This window comes from Mytilus trossulus, chromosome 13, assembly GCF_036588685.1.
Source record: "Mytilus trossulus isolate FHL-02 chromosome 13, PNRI_Mtr1.1.1.hap1, whole genome shotgun sequence".
Classification (NCBI taxonomy): domain Eukaryota; kingdom Metazoa; phylum Mollusca; class Bivalvia; order Mytilida; family Mytilidae; genus Mytilus; species Mytilus trossulus.
This window is the reverse complement of record NC_086385.1, coordinates 20,630,578-20,653,206: the sequence shown is the minus strand read 5'-3', so window position 1 is coordinate 20,653,206 and position 22,629 is coordinate 20,630,578. Positions and strand designations below refer to the sequence as shown.

At 31.8% G+C, this 22,629-nt stretch overlaps 1 protein-coding gene across 1 annotated transcript in view; it reads right to left on the bottom strand.

The window, feature by feature from the left end:
* Positions 1–22,629, bottom strand: part of LOC134694890 (uncharacterized) — a 323,806-nt gene that overhangs the window by 217,339 nt on the left and 83,838 nt on the right. The window contains exons 8-10 of the mRNA XM_063555996.1: positions 6,935–7,003; positions 4,177–4,248; positions 1,730–1,807 (exon numbers count right to left, since the gene is read on the bottom strand). Of these exons, the coding sequence (XP_063412066.1) occupies positions 1,730–1,807; positions 4,177–4,248; positions 6,935–7,003 (219 nt within the window). The remainder of the gene's footprint in view (positions 1–1,729; positions 1,808–4,176; positions 4,249–6,934; positions 7,004–22,629) is intronic.

The following is a 22,629-nucleotide window of genomic DNA, read 5'->3' as shown; positions in this document are numbered from 1 at the left end:
GTTTAAGAAAAATAGTGAAAAATTGATTTAAAAATAAAAATAACCACTTAAGCATGTTCAGGTGTCTATTACCAGTTTGTTCATAATGTTGACTTATTCGTAGATCTTACTTTGCTGAATATTTTAAACGTTAAGACGACGATGACGATGGACAACAACAGATGCCAAGTGATAAAAAATATGGGACAAGCAAACAAAATGTTTTTGTTTTTATATATTTTTCAAAAATAAGTTTTTTAGACGAGTGTTCTACAAGTGAAGTGAGTGGAATAATTGTTTTTTAAATTGTGTTATTTAGAAGTTGTTTAATTGATGAACATGTTATAACTTATAACTGGATTATTTTATAGAAAATGAGTAGCAACTGATGCTTTCATGCATACAATTTGATCTATTGATACCTAGAACATATCAGAGTTTCTTTTCTCACTGTGGTTTACTTAATTTTGTTAATTTTCTTGAAGTCGGCTTTATTTTAGTATGTGAATTTTTATTCAAATACATGTATATATAAGAAGCATAGCAACCAACCAAGAAGCATAGCAGATACAGTTTAACATGAGAAAGTATATATCAGTAAATGGTTGAATAAAATTAAAAATTGTGTATAAATATGAGTTTCAAATCTTTTAAAACATGACTAAAATGAACATTATCTTCATAGTTGCCTTTAATGGTTCAACATTTTTTTATACATTTTTCTGGACTTCTTTTGGTATACGGTTTACTTCAATGGTAAAACATAATAAAATCAGAAAATCAATTTACTCGTCTAAAAAACTAAAGATGAATCAATGCTGAGTTAATGACAGATGATAAATAAACTAACAGAGGAATCAATAGAGCGTTAATGGCAGATGATAAATAAACTAACAGATGGATCAATGTTGAGTTAATGACAGATGATAACCAAAGTTACAGATGAATCAATGAAGAGTTAATGATAGATGATAAATAAACTTAACGATGAATAAATGGTGAGTTAATTACAGATGATAAATAAACTTACAAAGGAATCAATGGTGAGTTAATTACAGATAATAAATAAACTTACAGATGGATCAATGGTGAGTTAATGACAGATGATAACTAAAGTTACAGATGAATCAATGGAGAGTTAATGGCAGATGATAAATAAACTTCAAGATGAATAAATGGTGAGTTAATGACAGATGATAAATAAACTTACAGATGAATCAATGGTGAGTTAATTACAGATACAAAATAAACTTATAGATGAATCAATGTTGAGTTAATAACAGATGATAACTAAACTTACAGATGAATAAATGGTGAGTTAATGACAGATGATAAAAAAAAAACCAGTTGAATCAATGGTGAGGTAATGACAGATGTTAAATAAACTTACATATGGATCAATGGTGAGTTAATGACATATACAAAATAAACTTACAGATGAATCAATGTTGAGTTAATAACAGATGATGAATAAACTTACAGTTGAATCAATTGTGAGTTAATGACAGATGATAAATAAACATACAGTTGAATCAATTGTGAGTTAATGACAGATGATAAATAAACTTACAGATGAATCAATGGTGAGTTAATGACATATACAAAATAAACTTACAGATGAATCAATGTTGAGTTAATAACAGATGATGAATAAACTTACAGTTGAATCAATTGTGAGTTAATGACAGATGATAAATAAACATACAGTTGAATCAATTGTGAGTTAATGACAGATGATAAATAAACTTACAGATGAATCAACGGTGAGTTTATTACAGATGATAAATGATTCTTAGATATCTTCCTAATCTTGTTCTCCTCAAGTCCCCTGAAATACAGAAAAATAACACTTCCAATTCTATAAAGTTTACTATAATGAAAACAATAGTGCACACACTGAATGTCTCGCCTTAATTGAGATCTTTACTACAACTATTAAATAAACTTTACATGATCTAGGAAAATGAGGTTAAGGTTTATTAATCAAAAATGAAATACATGTACACCTAACAATCATAATTACGATGAATATAGTTAAACTATTGCTTATATAGTTTCTAAAACACAGACTAAACCAATAAAACTAAAAATTGACCAATGATCCATGAAAATGAGGTCAAGTTTAGATGAACTATGCCAGGCAGACATATACAACTTACAATCCTTCCATACAACCAATATAGTTGACCTATTGCTTTTAGTTTTAGAAAACTAGAGGCTCTAAAGAGCCTGTGTCGCTCACCTTGGAATATGTAAATTAAACAAAGAAAGCAGACAGTTCGTGACAAAATTGTGTTTAGGTGATTGTGATGTGTTTGTACATCTTACTTTACTGAACATTCTTGCTGCTTACAATTATCTCTATCTATAATGAACTTGTAGTTTCAGTGGAAAATGTTAGTAAAAATTTACCAATTTTATAAAAATTGTTAAAAATTGATTATAAAGGACAATAACTTCTTAGGGGGTCAATTGACCATTTTGGTCATTTTGACTTATTTTTTAGTCTTAAATTGCTGTACATTATTGCTGTTTATAGTTTATCTCTATCTATAATATTATTCAAGATAATAACCAAAAACAGTAAAATTTCCTTAAAATTACCAATTTAGGGGCAGCAACCCAACAATAGGTTGTCTGATTCATCTGAAAATTTCAGGGCAGATAGATCTTGACCTGGTTAACAATTTTACTCCATGTCAGATTTGCTCCAAATGCTTTGTTTTTTTAGTTATAAGCCAAAAACTGCATTTTACCCCTATGTTCTATTTTTATCCATGGCGGCCATCTTGGATAGATGGCCGGGTCAAAAAACACAAACTTTAAACAAGATACATCAATGATGATTTAGGCCAAATTTGGATTAATTTGGCCCGGTAGTTTCAGAGGAGAAGATTTTTGTAAAAGATCATGGATATTTACGAAAAATGGTTAAAGATTGACTATAAAGGGCAATAACTCCTAAAGGGATCAACTGACCATTTGGTCATGTTGACTTATTTGTAACTCTTACTTTGCTGAACATTATTGCTGTTTACAGTTTATCTCCATCTATAATAATATTCAAGATAACAACCAAAAACAGTACAATTTCCTTAAAATTACCAATGTAGGGGCAGCTATCCAACAATTGGTTGTCTGATTCATCTGAAAATTTCAGGGCAGATATATCTTGACCTCATATACAATTTTACGCATGTCAGATTTGCTCTAAATGCTTTGGTTTTTGAGTTATAAGCCAAAAACTGCATTTTACCCCTATGCTCTATTTTTAGCCATGGCGGCAATCTTGGATGGTTGGCCGGGTCAAAAAACACAAACTTTTAACTAGATACATTAATGATAATTGTGGCCAAGTTTGGATTAATTTGGCCCGGTACTTTCAGTGGAAAATTTTTTGTAAAAGTTAACGCCGGACGACGGACGCCAAGTGATGAGAAAAGCTCACTTGGCCCTTCGGGCCCGGTGAGCTAAAAAGACCGAGACATATTAACTTAACACTGAGCAATACATTATAAAATTAAGGTCAAGGTCAAATGAAACCTGCTAGAATGACATCATAAAATATTTGCCTTCACCAAATAAAGTTGACCTATTGCATATAGTATTAGAAAACAAGAATGTGTCCCAAGCACATTAATGCCCAATCCGCACTATCATTGTTTTTTTTCAAGTGGTCACTGAACCATGAAAATGATATCAAGGACAATGAACATATGACTAATGGTGAGTTCGTAACAGTATGCATCTGTATACAAAGTATGAAGGTCTCCCACTTTCTAAAATATAAAACGTTTTAAAAGAAGTTAGAAACGCCGACGCCGACGCCACCGGATCACTATCCCTATGTCAAGCTTTCTGTAACTAAAGTTACAGGCTTGAATAAAACAAGAATTTTGTAATGAAGCATAAGATTTTGAAATTTATTGATTAATATATGATATAAAAAATGCATATCAATATGGATAAGGTAAATTATATGTTTTAAATATGATAAGAGAACCCTCTACAGTTTCAATAATAAACATGGTGGAATGTAAACAAACCTCTACAAAATCATTTTCTCTTATTCTTGTTTATCATTTTTTATCATTTTTTTACGAGTATAGATTCTAAAACTATTCAGAACAAATACTAATTTCAAATTTATTATACGGTGATATTCATAAATTTGACAATAAAAGATGAAAGCCTTACAGATATATTAAACTGGTGACACCCTTCAAAGCTAGAGATGGAAAATATCTGATACTGTTCCTGGAAAATGACCTGAAAAATAATGATGATAAAAATCATTAAATACTGCAAGAAATGCCCCAAAAAAATTATAAAATTCATATAATATTCATAATTAATATTATAACAAATACTGATAAATTATTTGGAGTGGAAATTGGTACCTTAAAAGTATCTTTCTGGTACTTCGTGGAAACAGAAACAATGTTCATAACATTTGAAATAAAAAAAATATGAAGAAATAAAAAAAATGAACAACAATATTCATGTGAACCAAAACATTTCAATTTCAAAATAATACTGCCAGCTATCCATTACTTATCAATTAAAAACTACCACTTTAAATTACATGTATTCAGAACTGCTAACCACCTAATACTTTCAAATATTCAATACTCCTAACTATGGCAAAACCATATACGATGCTTGGTCCACAAATGTATTGTACATTGATACACCGGAAAACCTTTTTTGTACACACCAACTATCAATAGTTATCAAAGGTACCAGAATTATAATTTAGTTCGCCAGACGAGCGTTTCGTCTACATAAGACTCATTAGTGACGCTCATATCAAAATATGTATACGGCCAAACAAGAACAAAGTCGAAGAGCACTGAGGGTCCAAAATTCCAGAAAGTTGTGCCAAATACTGCTGAGGTAATCTATGCCTGTGATAAGAAAATCCTTAGTTTTTCGAAAAATTCAAAGTTTGGTTAACAGGAAATTTATAAAAATGACCACATTATTGATATTCATGTCAACACCGAAGTGTTGACCACTTCGAAGTGTTGACCACTTTCACATATTCAATACTACCGACTATCAAAAACTTACACATATTTCAATCTATCCTAATATGGGATAGATTGCTTTAACTCTGTGAAGCTGACGTTTCAGTTATTCGAGTTACCTTTTTTTTATACAGTTTCTTTATAATGTAGGTTTGCAATTTTCTGAAAATCAAACTATGTTCCTCGAAAAAGGGTCATGTGGCCTAGCGGACCAATATCGTCTGTGACGTCAATATATCGCCTGCATTGGCGTTCAGAGTTTTAAGAAGAAAAAGGCAGACATTTTTCGTCAGAGTAAATTCTGGGTTTTGTATTAATATATTTCTATGTAATGTAAGAAAAACCCACCCTCCCACCTCTTGATTTCAAAACGTGTATTTTGGCGATATACTGCTGCTGTTTTGATTTATTTTTCAGGTTTTGGGACATATTTTATTTCCTTGCACCCAATGTTGTATTATGATTCGTCCTGGCTCACCAAGTGTATAAATTCCAAGATGACTCAAGAAGAGACTTTATTCGCTATATTCCGTTCAAATTTTGATCGTGATTCTATAATGGAATTTTGCACACCTTAACTAATGGACAAATGTTGAAATATTTTGACACAGAAGCGTTGGATTAATGAACTTTGCATTCTATTTATTTTCAACTAATTTCTTGAAGGACTATCTGAAGAAAATTGGCAGGAAAGCGACACAACGCCAACAATCTTGCACCATGTTCACATAATGGACTCTAATATCCGTTACTGAGCTTCTGTTCCCAGGGCCAGTATTTTTAAAGTCAATGTCAGTATTGGACAGTAATGATAAAGTGCTCTTTTTGTACAGATGGTTCTAATTGATCATTCTTGATCCATGCTAATGTTATTATTGATCAATCGTGATCCATGCTAAAGTTTTAATTGATCAATCGTGATCCATTCTAATATTATAACTGATCAACAGTGATCCACGCTAATGTGTTAATTTTGATCATTTGTGACTCATGATCATGCTAATGTTTCAGCTTTATTGATGATAAATTAATGTTTGATTAATTTGTGAGCCGTGGCCTTTATTTTGCCAATTAAAATAATAATTCATTTATATCTCTTTGGTATTTATTCAAGCATGAATCTTAAGTTTATCAATACTACCAACTATCAATACTTTTAAATACCAACAACTCAATAAAGGCAACAGTAGTATACCGCTGTTCAAAACTCATAAATCAAAAAAACAAAATCGGGGTAACAAACTAAAACCGAGGGAAACGCATTAACAACTAACCCATATTCAATACCACCAACTATCTATAGATAACTTACACATTTTCTACAGTAATAACTATCTATAACCTACACATATATTATATACTGCCAACTATCAATAACTTACACATATTCTATAGTAATAACTATCTATAACTTACACATATTCTATAGTAATAACTATCTAAACTTACACATATTTAATACTGCCAACTATCAATAACTTACACATATTCTATAGTTATAACTTTCTGTAACTTACATAATTATATTCAAAACTACCGACTATCAATAACTTACATATTTTCTATAGTACTATTAATAACTTACACATATTCAATAGTTATAACTATCAATAACTTACACATATTCTATAGTTATAACAATCAATAACTTACAAATATTCTATAGTTATAACTTTCTGTAACTTGCATAATTATATTCAAAACTACCGACTATCAATAACTTACATATTTTCTATAGTACTATTGATAACTTACACATATTTAATAGTTATAACTATCAAAAACTTACACATATTCTATAGTTATAACTATCAATAACCTACAAATATTCTATAGTTATAACTTTCTGTAACTTACATAATTATATTCAAAACTACCGACTATCAATAACTTACATATTTTCTATAATACTATTATTAACTTACACATATTCGATACTGCTTAATGTTAAGAAATTATCTGGAACCCACTCTATATCATTCTGAATCAGTGATCTGAAATTAAAAAAATAATACATTTTACATTTCTATAGATATAGGATGTATTCATGGTTTATGATAGAGTATTTGCAGTTATATTGGTGAATTCTTTTCTGATTATGTTTTATTTAAGAAATAATTCATGGGGGCTTGAATATATCGTTATTTTACCACGGGTTGGCCCTTTATGACAAATATTTTACCCTGAGCGATAGCGAGGGGTAAAATATCGGCATAAAGGGACAACCCGTGGTAAAATCTAGATATATTCAAGCCCCCATGAATTATTTCGATTCTAATAGGACAAATACGGCATTTTTTGTAGATCGAAGCGCTCTAGGTGGAGGCCATTATTTGCCGTTCCCATTAATTAACGCACTTTTAGATTGGTGTAAAAGAACGGAGCAAACAGAATAAGTGACATGCTCAAACTATTCACAAAACTTATTTAGATAGATTTGGATGAATTTTAATGATAACTTTCTTATATGTCTTCTATGTATATAAAAAATGGGCTTATACCACATTTCAGCATCGTTTGTTAACGTTTCCTTGTTGTGATGATTTTCGGTATCAAAAGCGTGTATTTTCCCGTAAAATGCTTAAATTATAACGTCATCATTCTATGACGTCGTGTACTTCATTCATGAAAAAACATATGACGTGGGTGTACGATCGGAACAGCCAATGCAATATATTCATATTTTACCACGGGTGTGTACTCAAAGCGTTTGAAGGACGTCATGTTAGAATTAACCACATTTTTCCAGTGCAAAATATATTTTAAAACATTTATAAAAGTACATAAAACATGATGCTCAATCTTACTAGCAAACTTTCTTTATGTTTCAGACAAAAATCCATACTCCGCCAGGAGAATTGCTATTCAAGGAAATTTCATATTCCCAAACCCAAAAATGGAATTGTTCAAGAAATCTTATATGTATTCAGGATCATCCTTGCGGAATAATTTGCCGAAGTAAAATGAAATATTACAGATGTTTATTCTTATGGTTATAAAACAAGAACCCACCCATGAAAGCGGGCGCATTTAGGAATAATTTGCCAAAGTCATAACGAAATAATACAAATGTTTATTCTTATGGTTATAAAACAAGAACACACCCGTGAAAGCGGGGGCACTTAGGAATAATTTGCCAAAGTCATAACGAAATAATACAAATGTTTATTCTTATGGTTTTAAAACAAGCACACACCAGTGAAAGCGGGGGCATTTAGTCCGTGATGAAGTATATGAATTGTTGTAGAATGAATTTTCTAAAAGATTTTATGACTGGAGAATTTTAGGCAAGGTATCGAAAGTCTATGCCTGTTGGTACTGTAGTGACAGGAATTTTTTTTAACCCTCCCCTTTTTCAAGTCCGTTATTTTTTGTTTTTTGATTTTCTGTATACTATGTTCATACAAATACTCAAAATTAAGTGTATTAATTTTATTATTTAAATTACTACCAATCCAAGTTTACTTACCATCAACGGCAGTCATTGATATACTATATAATATACATGTATCAGTGACCACTGTGGATAAACTAGGATTGATTGTAAATCATAGCAAATACACTTTGCTTATACTATAAGTATAATTAATGGATACAGAGGGAAAAAAACGTGAGAATATTTAGCCTGTCCCCAAGTACAAAGGATTTGTATAAAACAGCCGTGAACAGAAGTCTATGACTTAAAAGTCCATCCAATGATGGAAACAAAATCCGAACGTCATTATTTTCGTTTTCTCCCAAATTAACACAAAATTATTAATCATAAGCAAGGATGGCAAATGCGACTATCCATGGTACCTAAAGGACATAGAGTCATAATGATCGATTTATTTAAGAGAAGTGACACACAAAATGAGGTCTTTTCATTTAAAATAAAATTGAGAATGGAAATGGGGAATGTGTCAAAGAGACAACAACCCGACCAGTATAGATATCAATTATTTTTTATATGGTGATTATTTTTTCTTATTTATTTAAACTGCAATTTACCAGGTATGCAGTTGGTTTGATCATAACACTTGACTTCCATGCTAATGTATGCCATATATTTCTTTGCTTGCATTGTGCATTTCAACATGTTTTTGTTCCCGATTTTCTTTGATAAGGGCCTCAGGTAAGATTTTTTTTAAAGTAATAAAGCTAACTGTGCAACCTCTGAAAATATAGTTGTTGTTGTTGTTGTTGTTGTTGGTGGTGGTGGTGGTGGGGGTGGTGGTGGTGGTTGTTGTTGTTGTTGTTGTTAAGAGGGATGATATTCATTTATGTTTACACGATAACCCTTTTATTGAATAACAATTCAAGCATGAAAAACTATTGAAAATCTATTTCTGTCATTCCTTGATTATTGTAAACAATACACCTTATCGCTAATCCCGGCTGACCCGGCCGCTTAAACTTTTGACGTCAACAACAATCACATTGCCATTGTGGCGTCGCATATTTTGTTTTATGAGGTCAAAGTTTTACGTGAACCTGTGTGATATATAGTAATGGAGGACAATTAGCGATAAGGTGTATTGTTTTAGAATAGAGTTATTCTGTAACTAGTTGATTTGTTTGATTTAACAGGTCTTAAACTGGATAAGCATTGGAGATGACATTAATTTTTGCTTTTTTACAAATCTATTAATTCAAACATTGTTAAAGGCAAATATAATTCATTATTAACCAAGTCTTTCAAGAAAGATGTGCATAATCTGAAGTCTTCAAATAATAAAAGGCCTACTAATAAAAGAAATCTGTTTGTGGGGTTTACTACCTCACTTCTAAATGTGAACGCAAAGTGAAGTTAAATTGAGGTTGTTGCTATAGTTACATTTGCTTATATAAGTCTTCAATGTGACGTTTCTATTTTGTGACGTCATTATCATACATATCGAAAGACGTCACATTTTGACAGACATCCAGTTACCGTGTTTACTGGGTAATGAATTATGTAATCAATATTAGCAAGAGCCTGAGGGATATAAGTGTTTAAGTCTATGTTGAAAAACCTGCATAATGACAGACGCTGAAACGTATTCATTTCCGTTGCTTGTACAGTCCGGAATGCGGTTCGATAAAATTGCTCCCCTGGTTTATTTCGCTTTCCTGTCAAATCATGTAATTTTGCTACCTCCAATGGTAGACGCTACAACGATGGGTGTCGTCAAGAAAGGTACGATTAAAGGAATCAGCTAGGAATTAGACGATCACCATTGGTAAAGGTGAGTTGTTTAATAGTTGTTGCTTTGGGATAAATGCATGTTTTGGGTTAATTCATAAGATTCAGGAATAGCTGGAAATGAAAGGAACGTGTTGCTACGTGAACCTGGAAAGGCCGGGACGATTTTTTTTTAAATCTAGAGACGATCGTTTGCCACCTACACACTCAAAAGTGTACACAAGTATTCCCTATCCATGTAATGTGTTTCCATAATTATGTGATTAAGGGAAAAAAATAGCAGTTGTTTGTGTCTTGTTGTTAAGCATTTCAAGGGATAGATAATGGGTTTTTTTCACGGTGTGTTTGATAGGCTTGTTACATTGTAACATTATATAATACATACTCATATAGTGGATTAAAATAGCCTCCTACACTCAATTAACTGAATTTCAATTATTCTTTTTACCGTATTTTTTTCGGAGGTTCATATCACTTATATTCAACGGTTTTATATCGGATTTTGTTTTACTATTGATGTTGAACGGTTCATAGTAAAAACAAATCCGATAAAAGCGTTGAATGTAAATGATACCATATGATCCTAGAAAGTCTTATATACATACTTTAATAAAAGACCGGGGGTTCATTTCATTTACATTCAACATTTTTTATCGAATTTTCGTTTACTATCAATGTTGAACGGTGGAAACCCCTCTTGAATTGACTGTTCGATTTTAATTTTCTTTGCAGTGTCGAAAAAGGAGATAGACAGCAGTTTTATAAAGAAGTTATGTGAAAATTCTGCTATACATCTGATAGTCAGGAAGTACACATGTCGACCAGAGGCATGGAACAGAGAGGAGAGGTTTTAAAGTACCTGATGCTAATCTGAGATTCCAATTTGAACTAAAGAAAGCAATATATATTGATGTGTAGGAGAAATAATCTATATGAATAAAGTTATGCCACAAAAGGAAATTATTTTTTTGTATAAATAATTTGTCAAACGTATCCATAACAGAAGAGATGTGAATGCATCCTTCATAGTTTTGTAATACTGATCGTAATAATTAACATAATTTCAGAGATGATATAGCAGTGCCATTGGTTTTCCCTTTCTCCTTGTTCAAATTATTGATCATCTGAACTCTTGTTTTTTTAAATTTTTAAGCCCTGTTCAAGAACAGTTAAAAGAGCATATACTTAATTCTCGTTATCTTTTAAAATCATCTATTTTTACAATAAAACAGGTTGTTCATTCTATATAAAATATACCAGTCAACCGTTGATGTTAACACCCCAAAATGGTCTTTAGTATATTTATTTTTCAACTTACATAGTATTTAAACAGATTAAGCATCCCAAACACGACCATGTGATTTGAGTTTTGGATTTGTCAATATCAAGCAAACTCGATATTTTCCATAATATCATAATAGTTCCGTTGTATTATTTTAAAAATAACAAAGGACTAACTCTTGTACAAAACTGTAACAGATCATCAAAGACTGTCTGATAAGTACAATTTTAACCCAAGCCGCTGCTCTTTGAAGCACCGTCTTAGCAATGGTTTTGGTTGATTGTAGGTGTTCGGTGAAGAGACTTTAGACTTGAGACAATAACATGGAGGTAAGTATGTATAGGAACAACGGATTTTCAAGAATATAGGCGGATTCGAGTAATATATAAACGCATGTGTAGTACATGAAATATGAAGACACCCGTGTACTTCTATTTACTTGACTTGTTATAGTAAGCACCTATGAGGAAAAAAGGGAACCACCGTATACGGACAGGGAAAAATTAATATAAGGAAACTTTAATATTCTGGAATCTATTTCTTAGTTGTGCTGAACCAACATACAACTAACACTGTGGCGGTTATTCAAGTAAAGTACTATAATACAATCGAGTCTTTATGTGATAAACTATAATAAAATTGAGTCTAATGTAAAACTGGAAATTAAGTAAAGACTATTAATGTCTTGCAAATTCTCGACTGTAAGTAAACTATTGCAAATTTTAGACTGTAGGTAAACTATTAAGAAAGGAAAAAGATATAAATAGTAAATTCAAATCGTATTAACAATATTGGCGAATATAAAAAGCATCACATTATGTCGTGGGACAATTGTGAGATGCTATAAGATAAAATAACAAGAATGTGTCCAAAGTACACGGATGTCCAACTTGCACTATCATTTTCCATGTTCAATGGACCGTGAAATTGGATAAAAAAATATATAATTAGGCATTAAAATTGGAAATATAATATCACAGGGAACATGTGTACTAAGTTTCAAGTTTATTAAACTTCAACTTCATCAAAAACTACCTTGACCAAAAACTTTAACCTGAAACATGCATTTTCATTTTCTATGTTCAGTGGACCGTGAAATTGGGGTCAAAAGTTTAATTTGGCTTTAAATTAGAAAGATCATATCATAAGGAAAATGTGTACTCAGTTTCAAGTTGATTGGACTCCAACTTCATCAAAAACTACCTTCAACAAAAACTTTAACCTTGAAGCGGGACAGACGGACGAACGAACAGACGGACGGACGGACGAACGAACAGACAGACGAACGGACGCACAGACCAGAAAACATAATGTCCCTCTACTAGGTGGGGCATAAAAATGTATCGAAAATGTAGCCCAAAAGATATCATGAAATAACTCAGTGCAATCCCTATTTAAGATGCAAACACATCAAAAGAAAAAAGAATCACACCATATCCCACATGACACAAAAAAAAAAAAAACTGCAATAAACAAATAAGACGCAAAGAGTCACAAGAAATAAAAAAAAATCCATTCGCGGGCAACCACCGACTTATTATTCTGTATGATCGAACACAAACATAGCCAAAATATGACACCAAAGAAATAAGACGCAAAGTAAATTACAATAAATTGCAAGATCAATAAATGATGTATAAAAAAATAATTCCGAACGACAACTGGTAAACACAAACAAAAGGAATACAACGATATAAATCTATGCTACCCAAAAAACTCAACTTCACAAAGGTCAACCAATCCGGGTAACTGTATAACTAAGGTGTTACAAAATATGTAACACAACTTTTTAAATAATACAATAATTATGACTGTCGGTGTAATTGTGATTGTTTAAGAAAAAAAAAGTCAAACATGCAAATATCATTTTTTTTAAATTAGTTTTAATCACTTGAAAGTCATGTGATGTTACATGTATAGAACGGGTGTGTTCGATGCGCAAAATTATCTAACAAAACCCCGTCATATAACATCAAACTTTGAAATTGCGTACAAATGTCAAAGGAGTATGTTCGATAAGGTCCTAAAATGGCCCCTAATTTTAGCGTAAATTTCAAATTCGGATTTATTGACCAATATCACGATAAATTATAGCTAATACATTGACTAGATAGGATATAAGCCATTTTGTTGAAAATTTTAAGTTTCTGCGTTTCATTATGACGTCACAAGTTGTACTCATATTGATTTTTCACCAAAAAATCAATGAAAATTGGTAAATTTCCAAAGATTATTTAACAGGAAACATAGAGCCCATACGTCGACAACAAAGATCTTTTAAAATAATGTTTTTGAAGACATTTAACATGTCTTATTTGAATATTAAGCTTGTCGACGCCTGCGCTCTATGTTTCCTGGTCCTTTATTCGGTTGAAATCCAGCTGATTTTGTCAAATTTCACCAAAATCCCTTATCTTGACCATTTTGGGATGTAAAAATCAACGTGTTAGAATTAAACTTTGACAAAAACAGATCTGTTTAACTTTCTCACATGTCTAATAGGTAACTTAAAACAATTATTGTCCTGTAACCATGAACTTTATAATTGGGGCCAAATATGGCACTTACCGAACTTACTCCTTTAGGTGTGCCACTATGCGAATGATCGTAAACGATTGACAATTCATTTCTCAATTTTGGTAATTTTCCCCAGATTTTTTCTATTTCGGGCAAAAAATAGTAGCAGTTTATAAGGAGACCCCCTAAATGACATACCAGCTTGATTTATGGTCGTTTTAAAAGCGATTGTTTGCATTGTTAGCGATTGAACAATATGAAAATTAAATAACGTGAATTTAAATATTTATAATGACTTTACCGAAAGTAACTTTTGTAACATCTTGACAACCGTATACAAAGTTCATTTCACTTTTCTACCTTCTAAACACAAGATGTCGAATTCTTTTGTCCTATTTGAACCACATATCGGATAATGTAAGGGCGAAAAATGGGTGCAATTTCATTTTGGATAAAGTGACGTTATTTGTAGACACGGAAAGTGGTTGATGGTGATTGAACTCCTCCAAAGCGGCCAGGAGTGCGTTAAAAGTATCAGACTTTCAAATAATGTATCTTTGATGATACAAACATGTAAATATGTACAGTTGATAGATTCTGCACTAGACGAAATCCCGGATTTGAAGAGGTACGCAAATGTTATGTAAATGTTTTCAGAGACCGACATTTACATATATTTACAAACCGCTGCATTTAGTTTATCTTGTCTTTACATGCAGTAAATATCATTATTTCTTGTACTATACCCTCCTATGGGCGGTTATGAGAGACCGCGGTTTATAAAATATATAAACACCCAATCAAACCATTTTGAAGTTTAGAATTTATATATATTTATGACCGTCGCAAAACTTTTTCAAACCTATGTATTTGTATACCTCTGCAAATGGAAATCTTTGTCATGTATTTTTCTATGATGTAAATTTATCCGCAAATGTGTTTCTTTGTCCAGGTAGCAAAGTATCATCATTCAAATGATTTAATAGGGGTTATAAAGTGTAAGGTGCATCTACATTTTCCTGGTATGTAAACCAATTCAAAACGAGAACTTTATAGAGGGTGTAAAGCATCAATTCCTTTAATCTGCAGAGACCTGTCAAATGTATTGTAAAGAAATAATTTTGTTAGTCTTTATTGTCAACTGAAATGTATGTCAAATCATAACATATCAAAAGCCTTTGAACATATTCCGAAATGTATGGTAAATACATAGATTTGCAGACAATTTGTTGAACTGAGAAATGTGGCCAAATGATAATATCAATGACATGTGTACATATATTGGGCATATGAAACTTTGAATACATATGCAAATAAATGATGAAGAAAGATATTTCAGAAAGCTAGAAATGTATGTGTAAATATATTGGGCACATGTAACTTTGAATACATATGCAAAGAAATGATAAAGAAAGATATTTCAGACAGCTAGAAATGTATGGTAAATAGATATATTTGCTTTTAATTTGCTGATATATTTGAAAGATGAAGATTATATTGACAAATATTGCCATAGCTTTACTGGTTAAGCTATGATATGACAAATATAGCTGATTTGGGATTGGTTTTGGCATATTGGTAATATCATTTATTATACATGTATTTTAATCATTTCGTTTTATTAATAATAAAAAAAAAGTCGGATCTACATGATCGGTTCTTGATCTCTTCTCGAGCTCTGTTTGATGTACTGCGTAAATTTCTTAACCATCAAAATCTTGTAACTCGGTAAGTTAGGATGGTTCATTCGCATAAAACGATCGTTTCCTTCGAGTATCGCTTTGAAACTTCTGGAATTGCACGAGTCATAATTCACTCTGTTTATAAAACTAATATATTTTTTTAAAGAGACATATGATACTACAATATGTATACATATGTTACTGCAGAGTATATATACTATATACATATTAAGCCTTAACAATACTAGATATGCGGCCTCAGTCATAATATTTGACACCAAACACATTGAGAGAATGTTTTTTAGGAATCGGCTAGTTTGCACAACTACTCAAACGTTAAATCTATTTACGAATAATTCACTTTTGTAATATTTGTTTTCCTTATCCGTTAAGTCCAGTCACGAGATGTTGAACTCCGTGTGCTACATGAAGCTCTCTCTGCAAAAACAGTATTGTGTGTGAGGATGAACGTTAAACACTACAAACAAAGAACCAGCGAGTCACGTGTCATAATTGACACACAATTTACCAATGAAATCAAACAAAGTCGATAGATAATATCATTCCATCGACGAGATGTCGCCCTTCCTCCGATCAACGGGGTTTATCAGCAGTGAAATGTGACAATTATCACCTTTTACAGAAAGATCTGGTCCGAAAAGATCAATAGAAGATCACCGCTAGTATCAATATCCATCAATATAAGGCACAAACAATTATCATATCTGTATGATTTATAACATTATACATTGTCCGTAAACAATGCTCCCGTTGTAATTTGACTGTGTTGTTTTTAAATACGCAAAACTAAAATAAGTTATCGAACTATCAGTCATTCGACATATCATTTATCGCCTATTCTATCCTAAAATTTTACAGCTTTCATATGTACTTTGACAGGAATTGTATTTTGTCTCTCATGATCAAATAAGTTTTTATTTTTTTATTATTTTTATTTTTTTGGCAATAATTACATTTAACATATACTTTGCACACTTTTTTAATTGAAATAACAAGAATTGATGTGACAAAGTCATTTTGTTTTAACATAATTCAAGAAGATTTGTAAACGACAAATACATATTATACAATTACTTTTCAATCTTTTGACTCTCTCTGGCAAATTTCAAACAAAAGAAAAGTTATAAAAACATTTTTTTGTCTTGGATCAGCATCTCAAAAACTTACGGGTTTACACAACATAAACTATTCACACAACACAAAAAACAAATGACAGTCACAATACAAGTACATGTAACTTACTCAAACAGAGGGTACAAAAACCTATCTTATAAAAAAACCCATGGAAAACATTTCTTTAAAAGATAAAAGGCAATTGTACCCTGTACAACAAGACGAAGTCTAGACTTATAGTTTTAGAGGAAATGACAGTTATATGATTCGTGTTTGAACAATGGAATATCTTGCACTTCTTTCTTAAAAATATTTTACGCAAAGTCGTAAAATAACTACATGTATCATTTGTACTTTATCAGTGGAGTCGGAAACATGTTTGAAAAACATGTACTTGCTTTCCATACAGGCGGGAAAAAGGAAAGAGGGGCAAAATACATGAACTATCGTTATATTCAAATCGCATTGATAAATGTTTAAAACTCTAAATAAGTCGAAATATTAAAGAATATTTTCCAATAAAAAGATAAACAAAAAAGTGACAAGCCTCTGTGTCTATGAATATATCAAGGCACATTTCTGATATTACAATCTTTAACTCGCATCATGCTTTGGTACCTGGTGGATAAAAAGTATTCGTCCCATTGGCTATCATACAACATCTTTTTTTACATACAACTTCTCCGTTAACGATGTTGTAATACCTATTTAGGTTGGACTTCAATTTAAATATAAAAAAGAAGATGTGGTATGATTGCAAATGAGACAACACTATCCACAAAAGACGAAAATGACACAAACACTAACAACTGTAGGTCACCGTACGACCTTCAACAATGAGCAAAGCCCATATTGCATAGTCAGCTATGAAAGGCCCCAATAAGACAATGTAAAACAATTCAAAAGAGAAAACTAACGGCCTTATTTAACAATGCACACAAGTTATGGACTAGTACTGGACCCGTATTAACTAACATTGGGGATCGCATGTCATTGTCCAGATACATTTGTACTAGCAATAGCGTTTTTTTTTATTGTAATTTTGTGTGTGTGGGGGATGTTTTTTTTGTGCGTTTTTTTTAGGGGGTGGGGGGGGGGGGCTGTAAAATACTGCTTTCCTGTGATGCATGAACTTATTAGGGTCTAGTTTGTTGTGACAAGTTATGCGCTCGAAAAACTGCAGTTGCTATTTTCAACAACTAAGATAAATATTGGGATGCCCCTGACCACTATTACAATTTTTCAGTAAAAAAAATGTTGACACACATCATATGCTATGAGAATTCAAAGACGATTCAAATATATCAAATCAAAAAAATAACCGAGCGTTCCGAGAAGGATCAAAAGTAATATATATATGATAAAAGAGGGTCTAGAAAAGGAGGGAGGTGGGTGTTCTTTAATTCTTAATATTATTTACGCCATAGTTTTCTGTATTCTATACAAATTTTGCATGTTATTCTCTATTCTTTATATTCTAGAGGCCCACTATTCTTTATTCTTAAACTGTTAGTCTATCTTTTTCTCTTTCTATTCTTTATTTTTTTTCATTTTCAATGCAGTTTAGTGTTCCCCTGCAAGTGGGCAATTTTTCTTCGTATTCCAAATAAAATTAACGGTACCAATTTTCTTGCACCAGATGCGCATTTCGACAATACATGTCTTTTCAGTGATGCTCGTGGTCAAAATATTTGAAATCCAAAGCTTATGTTAAAGATGAAGAGCTATAATTCAAAAGGTCCAAAAAGTATAGCAAAATCCTTGAAAGGAATCAGAGCTTTGCAAAACTGTGTACTAATATCAAGAAACACGATACCGAATGGCATTTCTCCCGATTTCTAAATTCTTTAACACACTTTTACTTTTAATCGAGTTACATCGGAATGAAAAAGATATTCAAAATTGAGAATGGAAATGGGAAATGTGTCAAAGAGACAACAACCTGACCACAGAAAAACCAACAGCAGAAGGTCACCAACAGGTCTTCAATGTTGCGAGAAATTTCCGCACCCGGAAGCGTCCTTCAGTTGGCCCCTAAACAAATACATGTACAATGTATATACTAGTTCAGTGATAATGAACGCCATACTAATTTCCAAATTGTACACAAGAAACTAAAATTAAAATAATACAAGACTAACATAACTCGAATAATTCAAGCCCTTTCCGTGTCCGATTTTCTCCCACACGAGTAGCCTTCGTAGATCAGCGGAATATAACGACTGAATTATTCGGGTTAAGACTAACACAGTCTATTGTTGTAAACTACATGTATATAAAGCAATATATGGAATTGCGAAAATAAGGTCCACATTGGTCAATTACATTTGTTGTATTTACTTATAATATAGAATAGAATAGAATTGAATATTTTTATTTACCAAATTAGGACCCCAGGAGGGCATATAGCATACCGACAATAATATTATAAACAATAACATATGCAAAACACTGACAATAAAAGATATGTAACAAGTGTTATAAAAATAATAGAATAAAAGCAGCAATGTATTATTATTATTATTGTTGACATCAGTGACTCAAGTGCACCCGGTAAGTGTATTTTCACTTTGAAAAGACAAACAAGAGGCATGAGTAGTTTGTGGGGAGAAAATATAAAGAAAATGCAAAAAAAACAAAACAATTTAAGCACTTGCGCATTTAACTATGAGGTATACTGCAAATAACAAGTATATTATCTCACAAGGATATTTAATATGACTTATCTGCGGAAAGCTCAAATTATCTAAAATATATTTTAAATACATATTTTTAGTGTTATAGAATCTGGGTCCAGTCTGCAAGGATTATCAAGGGACAGTGCCAGAGAATTTGAAATTCTTCTTATGATCTGTCCAGGCTTAACAGGGTATCCAAATTCATATTAAAGAGTTATATTGAGATTAGTTATTGCAGATTATGTTGTCCTTCAATTCTTAGTATCTTCTATATATTTATGAAATGTAAATAGTACATTGGGATCCTCATTATTCATTATCCAAATTAATTTGTTATTAATATTTAAATTTTGAAAGTTTGGACATGATTTAAATATATTTTGCATCAATTTCTCTCTTTTTATTAAATGCGTGTCACATTTTAATAAAAAATGAACTTCATCCTCAACCTCACCTGAGGTGTACCTGAGACAAATTCGGTTTTGTCGAAGAGTACCCTGGTATCTACCAGATTCAATTTGCAATTTGTGAGCAGATATGAGGGAGAATATAAAGACTAAAAACTAACGTAATATTCCGTTTCATAAAACAGTCGTACTTTGCGATAGTCGTACATTGCGTGTGAATTATGTTCAAGCTAAGATGGAAAAAAAGGATTGAGAAACCTTTGTTTCCCTATTTTGAGACTACGATGTTTGTACAAAGTTCAATTTTGTCGTTCTTTCAAGGCAGATGTCGGATTAAGGGGTTGGGACGAACCTGTCGTTTACCCTAGGATTCGACAAAGTATCGTGTTTTGCCTTATAATCGTCAATATTGTAGTTTAGTCTCGCTACACTTGGTGATATATTTTTTTTAATTTGATAGAATAACGCCCCTTTCAAAATCTAGGAACCGCCCCTAAAGGTGAAATAGATTTGAACTGTGCATTATATCTAAGGTAGTTAAATTATGCACACCTTTGCTGTGCATTATCCAGATTATAGTACAGTAAGAACAAAGAGATTTTGCCCATGTCATGTGTTATCACCATTGGTCTAAGTCAGAATCGGAGCTAAAACAAAATAGAAAAAATAACTACTAACGGTTTTGAAATCAAATTACAATATCAAGACCTGTTCTACACAAGTCAAAATAACTTACAATAAAATCATCATTTTCCCCATAATAGTAAAGTTTTCTTTTGTGAAAACATTGAAACAAATTTCGAAGATTTATCATGTTTATCTGACTTTTTAAAGTTCTGACAAGTGCACTCGTTATTGGAAGCTGTTTACTTTCTTCATATTTCGTGGATTCATATTCCCAAACATGATATTCATAAAATCGCACGGTTGTCGTATTTGTAGAAGCTGGAAATGCTAATCTTTTGGAACACATATTTCGTCATATGTGTCATTTTATTTTATTTGGACCTGGACTGTATTTGTGTTTTTGTTTTCAGTCTCATTTTGACTGACGCTACATTAGTGCTAATTTCAGCGACAAAATTAATTTAAACAAAACTCAGATAAGTGATAAAAGGGGAAGAAAGTGTAGCGACCAAAGAGGGCGGGAAGTGTTATTCAATTCTGACATATTTATTTATGTAGTTAATATAGGTGAAACCTCACTCCCCTGATACGTGAGAGGGAGAAACTGAAGATCTTAGACTAATGAAAAATTATAGATCAAAACAACAACAAATAGGAGCGAACTAGAACAGCACAGAATGACAATGTACACACAAACACCGAAATATGAAGATCAATAAAATATCAAGACCCGTAATACGAAAGAGGGACGAAGGTAAGGACTGAGCAGTTGCATTAAGCATGTGTATAAACTCCAATATACTGAGACAAATATCCCGCATGAGAAGAAGAATCGAAATCCAAACGGATTATTACAAATATTATAGAGAACGGAGTTGGTCTTTTTTATAGTAAGTTTACACATACACTGAAAATAGATGCATTGTAGGAATAATGAGCTGTCGGGATATTAGGCTGTCGGAGTAATGGGCTGTATGAATAATGCGGGTTGTTGGACTAACGGGATGTCACCATATCGGCAATGATATAGCATACATTTGTACATCTTTCTAATTAATAAAATTTCTTTCGCTTCATTGTGAAAATGGAACTTAAAAATTGTGAAAACGTTATTCATGCGAAAGCCATGTAAAAGAGGATCGTAATGGGGTACCTTTATGACGAATAACGGTAAGAACAATCTTTCAAAATGACATAAACTGTAATATTTGGTGCATGACCATTTTCTTAATGACGTTTGAAAAACGACTGCGTTTGACAATTTTTTGTTTCCCAAAATAACTGTAACGATTAATTATTTGAGATCTCCGAATCTCGATAATGCGGTGGCATTATTCGGCTACGTGTATGAAAGAACGAGATAACTATCTTGTGGTAACGACATATAAAGTCTACAGTCTGTGATGTACTGGTTGTCGTTTTTTCCTGTATATTATCATATCTATTGATTGCTTATTTGTTGAAGGCCGTACGGTGACCTTACATTTACGGCATTTGGTCTAGAATGGACAGTTGTCTTATTTGAAATCATACTGTATTTTCTTATTGTAACAAGAAGCGACAAGGAGAATAAATTTAGCGACAAGAAAACTTAAAAAAAAAATATTTTGATATACGGGCATGCAGTAATAAAGTTATTTTCCTTCTTTTTTATTTATCATATTGATAGATATTTCGCTGTGATATTACGTTTTTAATTTGTACATGTACTTGTGTTTAAGAACAATTATATATATTTATTTTATAATTTTTTTAACACTCTCATTGTCTAAAATATGATAAACTCACTGCATGCAAAGTGCTTTATTCTTGAACCAATGTCCAGAAAAGAAAATGTTAATAAAACGTGAATATTTTGTTTTGTGTATTGACTCATTAATCTCTTGAAACCATGAACAAAGCAATAACAAAATACAGTACCTATCCTATTAAAATAGTTAACAAGCATGGGTAATGCTAAAATAACTAAGTTATACCAAAGGATTAAACGAATCTCTTTTTTGATAACGTTAAATGTTATAAACATACGGCAATTTAATACCACGGTCCCACTAGGCCACGATCGCACTAAGATCTGTAAAAAAAAATGCGAATTTCGATGATCTTAGTACGATCGTGTAGACCGCAGT